General features: G+C 39.4%; 1 protein-coding gene across 2 annotated transcripts in view; it reads left to right on the forward strand.

The window, feature by feature from the left end:
* CCDC191 (coiled-coil domain containing 191) overlaps nt 1-12,887 on the forward strand; it is an 82,048-nt gene that overhangs the window by 17,595 nt on the left and 51,566 nt on the right. For both annotated transcript variants that reach the window (XM_045785140.2, XM_045785141.2), the window contains 2 exons: nt 571-794; nt 3,613-3,766. In XM_045785140.2, coding sequence (XP_045641096.2) covers nt 571-794; nt 3,613-3,766 — 378 coding nt within the window. The remainder of the gene's footprint in view (nt 1-570; nt 795-3,612; nt 3,767-12,887) is intronic.

Consider the following 12,887-nt stretch of genomic DNA (forward strand, 5'->3'; position numbering starts at 1 on the left):
TAATAGATTTGAAAATTTGATTGTGCTTATTTAGAAATATCTGTGAAAGTCATGGTTTAGATTTCCAAATATGAGCCAGAATCACTGATACATTTAAATAACGATCAGAATGAGTAGTGTTGTGTTCCTCGTGGCAGTAAATCACTGTTGCATCTTTCATGATGTAGCCTCCCCAAAATATCCATATTCTTTCTTAAATTATAATCGGCGTGCCCATAGAGCCTAAATAAAGAGCAGTAGTGTACACCTTGGAAAATTTTAGGAGTGGAAAATCATTACCAAGTAAGAATCCAGAACTTGGCATCCAACCCAGTAGATTCTCAGCTTTTCCATGGCGCAGATCATTCCCAGAGTGCTGGGAGCCCCCTTACCTGACTTCATCTAGACTTTTGTATTGGCTCTTACCCAAGTAAACAAATGAATTCTTCCTATTCTTCCAATGAACAGTGAGCTTCTGGGCCAGAATGTTTCAAACTGGGCCTATAGTGAACTTGAAAATGTATTCTAAGCTTTTCCGTATCCTTTCCTACTTGAAAGGCTGCATCTCACCCTCATTGTGTCCTCTGTAAGGTGAAAGAAAATCGCATGAGACGTGAGAAAGAACTGGAGCGCCAGAGAATGGAAAAGACCCTGAAAAAATCGGTCTTCTTGGAGGCTCAGTATTTGGTGCAGGAAGAGAAGAAAAAGAAGGCTCTGGAGGCCAAAAAAGAGGAGGAGGAGATTCAAAGGGAGATGGTAAAGCTGCGGAGGGAGATAATTGAGAGGAGACGCACTGTGGAAGAAGCATGGAAAATGTAAGCCCGCCGTGGGGCGCCGTGTGGAGCTGTTTTTGTCTAAGCAGTCATATTGGAAGTTTAAGAACACGGACATTGTGATAACGAAACACAAAGAAGAAATCACTGTTCCACGATCTTAACAAATTAAGTGTTTACATCTGCATCTTGATCCCTTTACATACTTAATTGCAACCATAAAGTACATTTATTTTGCTTGTTTTAATTAACACATTGCCCAGAGTCCTGAGGTCTGTATATTATTACTCCATTGAGTTCCTAAACCATAATTTATGTAATGACCTTCCCCCGTCTGATAAGCATTTCAACTATTTCAGGTTTTTCACCATATAATAATGCAGTGAGCTTCCTTAAGCATAGAGCTTTGTACATTCTTAGGCGTGTAATTACTGAGTTAGATGGTATAGGCCTTTGATGACTCTTGAAACATTGCCAAATTGCTTTCCAAATGGGTTGTACTTATTTACACTATTGCTGGCAGTGGGCCGGGTTACCACACTCTTCTTAGCATTGGGGGGTACTGTGGTTTTCAATATTTTTGCACTTTTAGTAGGTATTGTGTTGGTTCGTTTGCATTTCTTTGGTTACCTGAACATTGTTAAAATTGCTTGCTAATTGTGCCTCAGCCTATGTCTTCTTATCTTCTGGTAATCATACAGAGTCCTCATTGCCTCCCAACCACTGATAAAGAGCAGGAATATCTGACATAAGAGGAAAATCAAAATAGTCCTCACAGGATGTAGTACTGTTACGTACCCTCATGCAGAAAATGAGCTTCTAGATGAAAGAAGTAATGTATTTATTCTGAGAAACAGCACTGAGGCATGAACTGCACCGTGCCTGAAGTGACTGAATACTTAGACTCAGAGGCCAGAAAGACCTATGAGATAATCCCTCCCGCCCCCATCAGCCTACGCAGCTTTCCCCCGTGTTCCTGGTTGCTCTGATTCTACCCAGTTTAAAACCGCTCGGCAGCCGACGAGTGCTTCACTCTTTCAAGTGCCAGGCTTAGGCCTCCTCCAGACACCATTCCTTTTAGAAAGCAATCACGGGTGTTTTAGTGAGCTCTTACTAAGGTCGACCTCACTTTTCAGATTGCTTTTAAACCCTGAAAAATCTAGGCTGACCTAAAATAAATTGTGAAAACAAGTAACAGTTGATGGTAGTGGGAAGCTCTGCTCGTCCTGGGCACGCAGCAGATGCTCACTGACCACTCGTTCCTTTTAAAAGTTAAAATCTTATCCATGGTTACAGTGGTTCAGATAACATGCTATACTGCTAGCAGATGAACTGATTTCAGGTTCCAGAAGGCAATTTGGCAATAAACAACAGGAGCCATGAAAATGGTATTACCGCTTGACCTGGAAATTCCAGTCTTAGGAAAACACCCTTAAGAAAATGATCAGAAATCCAGACAAAGATTTGTCCACAAAGATAATATAATGTTATTTATAATGGACATTAATAAATACTGGAGAAATTAATGAAAATGGTTATACAATGAGACAGCACTGACATGTTAGTGTTGTTTTTCTGGGTGGAAATATGGATGGCTTTTATATCCAGTTTTTCACAGTGAGCAACTATTCCCTTCATAACAGATACACATGTTAATGTTATTTTAGAAAATCAGATCCATGGTATTAGAACGGTATTTAAATGTCGACTGTGATCTGCCTATAACTATCTAATATAACACTGTTACGGCATTTGGATAGAGCCAGTAAAATTTTATTATTGATAGAGCTTTTTAATTCATTTGTAAGCTATCCTAAATCTTCTTTATTGCGTAGTTTCAAAATATCTCCTGTAAGAGATTTATTAATTATTAATTTATTAATTAAGGGGGAAATGGCAACTTTATACTGGAGAGGTCCCCTTTAACCAAGTGCTGGTTAACATCACAAATAATAAGATATAACATGTTCTCTGTAGGTATATGAGAATGTCTATAGGGTATTCTGGCAACCCTCCCAACTTGAGTTCCTACAACTATAAAGTGAAATTCAGAAAGACAAGGTGACTTGTGTGAGTTTTCACAGCTGGTTTGTGGCCGGAGCCCATGAACCCTGATCCCGACTGGGTGCTATTTTTACCGTATCATTGGTAGTATGTATACCTCCCACACATACACATACATATTCTTTGTACACTCCAGTAAGAAGGCAGTGGCTGTGAGCTTGTTTGAATTGGCATGTGGAAGAGGGGTGACCTGGACGAGAAAGGATACATGGGTGAGACAGAGGAGGACCAGAGATGACCAACAAAGTTAGAGTGATTCCTGTCACTTGCTTGAAGACTTTTTCCTTATTGTTAAGTTCAATTTTTTTCTCTTTTGAGCTATTTTAGAATTAATATAAATTCCACTCTCTCCTTATAAAAGAATACCTGATTCTTTTATTTTTCTCCTTAGGAACCTTGTAAAAGCCTTGGGATAAAAATCTCCTCCCTTTCTTACCTAAGGGTCCTCTTTTTGTGCCTCCCTTAGAAGAAAAGAGAGAACTTATGTCTGCATGTTATTAACTCTCAAATTTTGATCAAAGTATCCCTCTATGATAAACTCAATAAAAATACTTGACGAAAATATTTATAGGGCTTTCTACTTTTCAGAGTATAACAGTCTCTCATTTCATTTAATCTATATTTTATAAAGGAGTAAACTTAGGCTAAAAAAAAAATCACCCTACAATGTAGTTTTAGAACCAGATATAAAAATCTGTCTTCTGATGGAAAATTCAGTGTTCATTCACTATAGTAGGTTGTAATTACCCATCATTAAGTCTGTTGTTCATACATGTATTTTTAAAATTGTTAACAGAGAGAGGAGAAAGCAGGAAGAAAATTCTCCAAAAAATACAGAAAAAGGCATGTTTCAAAGTGATTATATTCTTCTGGATGAAGAAAAAATGGCAAAAGAAAGAAAGAAGAAATTGAGAGAGTTTTTAATCCAGACTTACAAGGAAAATCATCAGGTAGGAATTATAATTTCTCTTTTTTCAGCATTCTGTGGCGTAAATGACAGACGGCTCCATCAGAGATGGGCCAGTGTCACACTGAGCCCAACTGAGCCTCATCACAAATACCAAATTGTCCACACCACTGGTTCTGTGCTGCCCAGCTGGCCTAGGGCATGAGACGGTGCTCCAGTCCCCTGTCCAGGGGATATTCTTATAGATACTCTGTGTGATCATGGGAAATCGGGTGTGAATTTAGGGTGGCTTCCTAAATTACTCTTTTCAGAATGGCATGTAACTACTAATGTAGATCTCTTGTAGGTTTTGAAAGCTTGGCTTCCACAGTCTTCTGGATTATTCAGAAAAATTACTTGGACAAGTCACTTGCCTTCTGGTAGCTAGGATCTTAAAGCAATGATGGACTTCTCCTTTTCATGGTCTGCATTTTATTTTACTCTTTTCTCCCTCTCTTTTACTTTCACGTTTTGTAAAAATAAAACAAAACAAAAACTGGTCAATTTTTATTGAGAAATGAGCATCCTTTCCAGGCCATTTAAAGCAGAAGTTTCTTTGCGTGAAGTGGGATTGACAGCAGTAAGCATTTGGGACTTGTAACATTTCAGGTGAAAGGGATTAGTTGGAAGATTTGTAAAATGAGAAGGTTGGATGAGAAAGATAAATATGGATATTTTATATTTCTTACAACACCCACCCAGAGCCTTAGGCTTTGCTGAAATTCAATGAAAGTTAGTGAAGTGAATGCAGGAATGCACTGATTTAACAAGAGAAAAGTCGATGTCAAGATGATACTGAGGGAGCTTGATAAATATAGGACAGACTTACAGAAGCCCTGGAAATCAGTAACAGGAATTTGAATATAATATTGATAACTGGGATATGAGCAAGAGAGTAATATTGTATTAATAGTAATAGTATAATTAAATCTAAGCAATTTAAAAAGAGATATGGGGCACCTGGGTGGCTCATCATTTAAGCAGTTAAGCATCTGCCTTTGGCTCAGGTCATGATCCCAGGGTCCTAGGATGGAGCCCTGTGTCAAGCTCCCTGCTCAGCAGGGAGTCTACGCCTCCCTGTCTCTTGTGCTCTCTCTCTCTCTCTCAAATCCTTTTTTTAAAAAAAGACATGTTTGATGGAGGCATTTTGGACTGTTGGGCAAGAAGGCATAATTATTGAGATATAAAACAAGAATTTTGGTCAGAGTTTTGGCTTTAGGACTAGCGAGGGAAGAGTAGCAGGAGGAAATGCTAAGAGTTGGGATGAACATTTTGAGAAAGATTGGCAAGGACTCAGATGGTGCATCCTTCAGGAGACAGAATTGGTGTGTCCTCCTACAATAACAGTTCAGATTTCTGAAGGAAAATAGGAAAGGAGATGAGTACTCAGGGGGCCATCTAGAGAAGGAGTGAGGAAAACCTGCCATGATATGTTATCCAACCAGTGAGAGATGAATAAGGTGTGTGTTTTCTAGAAACTTAATTTTTAAATTTCACTGAAGTTCACTGTACAGAAAGAAATAATATATGTTTTAGATAGAAGTGGCTAGCTAGGAATTTTAGGCACTTGTAAGGAGTTTTACAAAATTAGTGGTCCACCTAAAACAGATTACTCAGTTTTTAAAAGACCAGTGTAACTTAAAAATGCGAGATTATGAATAAATTATCTCCACTCCTCACAGATTCTGCTTGATCTAAACCTCTACTTTATAGTTGTTGAGTTCTTATTTTGAAGTAATTTTAGACATACAGAAGAATTGCAGAAACAGGACGCAGAATACCTGAATTCCCTTCACGCAGCTTTCCCCAATGTTAACATCTTATGTAAGCATAGCATAATTATCGAAACTAGGAAATTAACCTTGGTACAATACCATTAAATACCATTAACTAAACTATAGACCGTATTAGAACGTCACCAGTTTTTCCACTAATGGCCTTTTTCTATTCCAAGACTCAGCCCATGATTCTACATTAGAGAAGGCCTAGGAGTATGTGTCTAGGACTCAGTCCAAAATTCTGTTTCATAGAGCTGTCATGTCTCCTTTGCCTCTTCCAGCTTTGTGACAGCTCCTCAGTCTTGCCTTGTCTTTTATGACCTTGACATTTTTTAAGGGTACTGATCAGGTATTTTGTAGAATGTCTCTCAGTTTGGGTTTTCTGATATTTTCTCCTGCTTAGATTGAGATTATGCATTCTTGGCAAGATAACTACAAGAAGTGATGCTGTGCCCTTCTCAGGATCCTGTCAGGGTTACACAATGTTAGGGTGCTGGGTTTCTGTACTATAAAGTTTCTTTTATTTTTATTTTTTATTGTGTTTACTTATTTATTATTTCTTTATCTTTTTGAGAGAGAGCGAGCATGAGTGAGCATGAGCTTTGGGAGTGGGGGGAGGGGAGACAGAGAATCTCAAGCAGGCTCCATGCCCAGTGCAGAGCCTGATGCAGGGCTCGATCTTATAACCCTGAAATCATGACCTGAGCCGAAACCAAGAGTTGGATGCTTAAAGGACTGAGCCACCTAGGTGCCCCTGTACTGTAAAGTTGCTGTATCTCCTTTGGAATGTCTTAGAGGAGATATTGTAAAACTATGCAAATATCCTGTTTCTCCTTAAACTTTCACTTATTAATTTCAGCATCATTGATAGATCTTGCCTGTAACATTCATGTATTTGTCTAATGATGATTTTGTATTTCCCTCATTTCTTCTCAACTTATTAATTAAAATTATTCTAGAAAGAAAACCTTTCCTTTTCCCCCCACCTATTTATTTATTCATTTATTTAATTATGTCCTTTTATCAGTATGGGCTCATGGGTATTTATTTTATTCTGTGGGTGATAATCTATTATTATCATTGTTTATTACTCAAATTGTTCTAACTTTGGCCATTGGGAAATCTTTCAGGTTGATGTCTTTGTTCTTTCAAAATGCTTCCGTCCTGTTTTGAGCACTTCCTTTCTTTCTGGCACCATAGGACATTCCAAGCCCATCTTGTGTTTTCCCGGTCCTAGCCCTGGAACCAACCACTTCTACACGAAACTCTGGTTTCTTTTTGAAAAATAGTATTTAGAAACCCAGATATGAATACTGGCCGCTCTTACTGCTACTGGGGTGTCATTACTCAGCAGACAGAGCTGGGAAATGTGTGTATACTAACCCACACATATATACACATGATGTGTATTTCTGAGTTTGTCTATCTGTATACATATTAAAATTCATGAGTTCATACAGGTATCTCTAATTCCAGTGCAGTAACACAGGGGTCATGGTATCCTTTCCTCTTCCTTATTTATAATTTATTTCTATAACTATCTGTATGTTTATTAAAATAATCATGAATTCATAATTATGCCTTCAACCCTAATCCAGCATCACACGTTTTAGTGCACCCTTTCCCCCTTGCTTACTTGTAATTCCTTTCTCTGGCAGTGAGAAACCTGGTGCTTATTATCCAAAATATATTTACTTTTTTAATCCTGATATACTGTAAAAGTCGTTGCAGAATTGCTAACCCATACTGCTATGTAAACAAATTCACTAACCAGACTACAGTATTTGTACATTATGTCCATTTTCAGTCTTACTCAGCCAGAATATTATTACTTAGGTTAGTTCTCTTCTTCCCCTTCCCCTTCCCCTTCAGTGTGATTATGTTATTCATTTGCAATATGGCTAGTGAACCTGTAATTTTGATTTCCCCCGTGTATATGAGTGTAACTGAGACATGGGGAAAATCCACCTACCAGACTCCTCAGGTTTTTATGTAGACTTGGCTGGAGACAGGACAGTCCTCTGGTAAATGCCACGGAGTAGCAGGCCCCCTGGGCTCATTACCTTGGCCCCAGTCCACATTCCTGGCCTGGTTCTAAAGGAGCCTAAAGCTGCCCTTGGGTAATGAAATTGAACACTCAGCAGCCTAAATATGACCACAGGATAAAAAGGGGGATGCCTGGCTTGCAGTGAGCGGCTAGATACCAGGAAACTCTTGTCAGCACTCTCAGAATGGTTCACTGGCACAAACCCAACGGCAAGCTATATAGAGTATTTGTAGGAAGACTTTAAAGCATCTGTTTCTAGGAGGAGTTCCAGTTCAAGCTCCTTTAATTCTTGTAATGCTCTGTGCTTTGACTCTGGCTTGTATTTGTTCCCCCAAACAATCTCTTCACATTGCCATGTGGGCGCAGTTATTTAATAGGAGACTTCCTGAGAGAGAGCAGGCCCTCTCATCCAAACCCAGGTTCAAGTGCAGCCCTGTGCGTGCATCTTCCCCACGTAGTTCATTGCCCGGTCTCTTTGTTTTATCAAAAACATCTGGTTTTGTATAGAAACTTTCTACTTCCATTTTCCTTCCTATTTTCTCTTTGATCTTGCAGTGAAATCTCTTGGGGAGATGCAGCAATCCTCATGTCATTGCTAATTAGCAGAAGCAACAAGGGATTAACTGTGAAACTCTTAGACTATTTGGAAAATGGCCTTCTTAATTCTCACCCTGTTCTGAAATACATTTTATGTTTTCTTAAAAGAAGATAGGAAAGTCTGTGATCTTTGCTGCTTGTGAAAGTTGAAGAGAACAATGGAAGATGAGTTGATACTAACTTAAATCTTAATTCTGTGGGGGAAGGTTTTGGTTTGCTTATTTGGTTGGGTTTTTCTCTTAGAGAGTAAGATCATAGTGGCCCAAAGGAATCATTGTTAATATTGCGCTTACGGCATAGCATCTTCCAAAAGGCCACCCCAACCTAAACCAGGGGAACGTGGAGATACATGGAAAAGAAGCCTGGCTTTTCCTGACAAGATGATGAAAACTGTAGTTAAGTACCTCATTTATATAGCACGATTCATCTCCAAAGATCTTCGTTCTGTCGGGACTGCCTACATGCCACTTAAGTAAAGCCATTTCTGAGTGGAAACATAGCAACCATCCTGTCTGTGTTTGAGGAAGGAAATGAAGGAAAAGCCTCTTTGCAAATAAAACTGCAGAGAAAGAAATGCCGGGCACACGTGCGAAGGACACTGGGATTCATGTAACGTTCCCCTCCAAGCTTATTGCCAAGAACACATGTGGTATGCGTTTTAGGAGGGGTTGGAAACATTATTCTATATTACTTCATACAGCTAACTCTGGGAAATTTCCAGGTAAAATTTTGTCGGCATTGGTACGGAGATTGTTTATTCTGCTGTTCTAGTCTTCCTTGCCCTCACCCTGTGAGTCACTTATGTTTCCCATTCTCCCAGAGGGATACTGAGGGCCATTTTACCAAAACATCGTGTTGGTGTTTTGCTTTTCAAAATGCCACGAAGCTGTTTTTTGAGCCAGAGTTTCCAATTCATGTATAAGTAATTTTTTGTCTTTTGGAAAAAGTGCTGATTAAATTCTGCTTTGAAAAAAAAAATAAGAAAAGAGCCTTTGGGGGCGCCTGGGTGGCACAGTCGTTGAGCATTTGCCTTCGGCTCAGGGCGTGATCTCAGAGTCCTGGGATCGAGCCTCACATCCGGCTCCTCCGCTGGGAGCCTGCTTCTTCCTCTCCCACTCCCCCTGTTTGTGCTCTCTCCCTCACTGGCTGTCTCTCTCTCTGTCAAATAAATAAATAAAATCTTAAAAAAAAAGAAAAAAGAAAAGAGCCTTTGGCATAGACGGAGCCTGTTCCATAAAATTTTACGGCGTAGAATATTTTCCCCTAAACACTAGACATTTCAGGTGAATATTTTTAAGGATCTTGAGAACCATATGCGTGGAAACAAATGACATCACATCATTGTCTCACTGTCAGACTAACCCTGGAGGGGAACCTAACATTTGTCTAATATATATTCTGAGGTGAGCTCTACTCTTGGCTTAGTTTGAATGTGTGTGGCTGGGGGTGGGGGAGAGTGGGCAGGGAGTGGGGACTGGTAGAGGGGGGAAGGAAGTCTGGAAGGAAGAAAGAGGAAAGGAGAGAGGTCATGGGAAGCAGCAGGTCTGCCCTCCCTAAAGACACAAGGCCCTGAAAACTGGTCTAAGCTCCGCTTAATTGGGGAAGGCGCACTATCCTAATGAATAGTCAGGTTATAGGCATTATTGCGATCATTCTTCTTTAAAAGATCCCAGAGAGTTTTGCTGCTTAAGACTTTACTATATGGTATGACTAAGCAATTGCTTTCTGAAATTGTATTATTTCTGAAGTGAAACAGACTTAGATTAATAAAAGCAATATAATTGATTAAAGTTCTTAGCAGAATTAAGAAGAATTTACAAAATCTCCTTACGTTGGCAATACAAACTCACACATTTGTGGGTGAAGTGATACAATGTCTGATGTATGGGATTTATTTGTAAATATTCCAGAAAAAAAAAATAGAGGAAGGAGAGAGAAAATAAGATCAGCAAAATGCTGGTAATTTTTAAAGTTGAATGAGGGGTTCATTCTTCTGTTCTACTTTTGGGTATGTTTGTTAAATTTCTGTAATAAGGGTGTTTTTTGGTTTTGTTTTAAGTTTAAAAAAGGAAGGAAAAAAATTTAAATACAGAAGTTAAAAGAGCATCGCATCTTCCGGGATATGACAAAAGTGGCTTTTTGTCTGTAACCGGTGTTGTTAGCGTTTCGCACAGCAGTGCTTGTCAAAGTTTGGGCCTCTGGGCTTTTCCATGGAACCAGGCATTGTCAGGTCTTAGCACTGTGTGCAGAGAACTGAATGTATTTTCCCTAATGTAATTAGTTATCACAGTATTTCTGCTTTGGGGTAGGGGGCACAATGACTTCCTCTCTTTTCTTTGGGGCGTAATTATGAAAATCAGGAGTAGGGTGGTCACAGGATACTCCTTCCCAGGGGCATTCGTTTGGCCCTGATAGGATCCTCCTCTCCCCAGCCCCAGGGATGCCTAGGTTCTGTGGGGCTTGTGCCTAGCTGTAGTGATCCCCAAAAGGAAAAAGTTACTTCCTCTGTAGCTACCGAGGGCCTGTTCCTTTTGGGCAGGGAGCAGCAAGGAGCCACCTGGGGGCACCTGGGGGGCCTGTAGCTTTCTTGCTACTGTGGAGGCAAGCCTTGGCCAACTCCCCTCGACCCCTGGTTGCACCACAGTCAGTTCTTTTCAGCAGAAATAAATTGTAAACTTGTTGACATTTTTGTCCTCTTTACAATGCATTGTTTATTTTTCCATGACTGAGAATTTTGATGCAATTATCACTGAGCTTTCTGACAAAAGGGAAATAGCTGAGGAATTTTGATGAGTTACCCACTTCATTAATCAGAACAGGCATCTCTAGTGACAGGGTTAGAATTACAATGAAGATTAGATAGCAAATTGCTGTTCCGCCTCATGTCAGTCATGCTCCGTGACAGCAGTGTGATTACACTTCAGGGAAGAGCTTTTCTTGCCAACAAACGAGGGCAACTCCAGTGCAGGTAATAAATTTAGCAGGGCGAGCTGTCATTTCTCCTCTTGAGTGGAATCCTTAATGATCAAATGATGGCTTGTGGAAGATGTTGAGAGGAGAAGAGCATTTCCCTTAAAAACTTCCTAAATTTCACTTTGTAGTATTTTATTTTATAAATGATTAGAGAGAATGTATTTAGGAACAGTTCTTCCCACTGTGATTTTCAGTATTTTACTTACCTGGAGGAAGCCTTAATTTTCCCCACCACTACTATATTAAAGAGATGTGGAAGTTAAGATTCCGTGACTATATTGGAAAAATCTATCAGAAATAAAACATGGTGCCGAAATAAAGGAACTAGGTAAGAAATGGAGGGAGGTCAGACTTGTCGTCCGGCTAGTTAAGACATTAAATCCTGAAACAGAACTTATTAAAAAGAATGTATCAAACAGAGTGTATTCCTCTTCCAAGCCGGCTGTGCTTTTAAATACTAGTTCTAGTTTCAGAGAGCAAAAAGGTAGAGCACGGTTGTCACTCCAGAGTGTAATACTGAGGAGGAGAAGCAGGCCTGGGGACAGCGGGGACTCTGGGGGAGAGGTAATAGAAAGAATAAATAGATCATGACTGTGGAAGTATGCCACTTCTCATCCCTTCTAAATAAAAGCAGAGTGCTAGCATCTTCTAGAGAAGACAGGACTCAGAATATTTTCCTTTCCCAAATATTCTCCTCCAAGCACATTTATGGGACTCCTGTTTGCCTGAATAACATTTGCTATGAATCAAGAATAACTAAGTGGCTATTCTTGGTTCACACTTGTATTTTTTTATTTCAATTTTAATGGGATTGCTCTTTTGAATAGGCAGGAAAAACCAGTAAGTCGATTTCAAGAAAGCGGTTGCTATGAGTCTGTCACTTTGCTGTTACTAACCTCTGTGTAGTGAAACTGAATTACAGCCCTTTAAAACTGATCATTTCGCTTTCAAAGTCTAAACTTAACTATTTTAAAGAAATATATTGACTATAGCATTTATGAACTCAAATTTTCCCCTCTTAAATTCAGTTATGTTCTAGCAGTGCTCTCCCACCATAGTTAGTTACGTGCCGACTTCTTTCTCTTTCGGTATAAAAGAAGCAGAGTTTGCCCTTCAGTTTTAGACTTTTTGCCTAATAGATTGGGCCATCAGGATACCAGAATGTTTCGGTTTTAGCCTTAGGTGTACCACTAACTTTTCACTCTGCGAATTTACCCTCTCTACTTGAAGTTCAGCTTGGTAAGGGAAATCACAATAATATCTGTGGTTTCTCTATTTTGTAACGATGGACTACAAATTAATAAAATAGTGTGTGTAATATTGTGCTTACAGTAATGCCTTGAACTTAATAGACAAGGAATGTAGAAATCCAAGAAGCACACTATTAAGAGTGTTACTATTGTCCAGGTGGATTATGTTTATACTATTTCATCATTAGAAATATTCCGGGAGTTAAAATTAGAGATAGCTGAACATGAAGAGGAGTCTCTTAAATGAATCTGGTAGACAGAGGATATTTCCTTTTGACTAGGGCACACAAGTTAACAGTATAGTTTTTTCATGCTCTATGTTGTGGGTTAGACAGGCAACTCATAATCCAAAAACCCGACCTGTCAGCTGTGTGTCTTTTCGTTCTTATGACTGCAGGCCTGTCCTGTATTCAGTAAATCTCCCTTCCTTCCACCCTCTCTTCTTCTCTTCTTCCTCCCTTCCGTGGGATCTAAGGTGAA

The sequence above is a fragment of the Ursus americanus genome, chromosome 4, assembly GCF_024610735.1.
Source record: "Ursus americanus isolate L20-20 chromosome 4, mUrsAme1.1.p, whole genome shotgun sequence".
Taxonomy (NCBI): Eukaryota; Metazoa; Chordata; class Mammalia; order Carnivora; family Ursidae; genus Ursus; species Ursus americanus.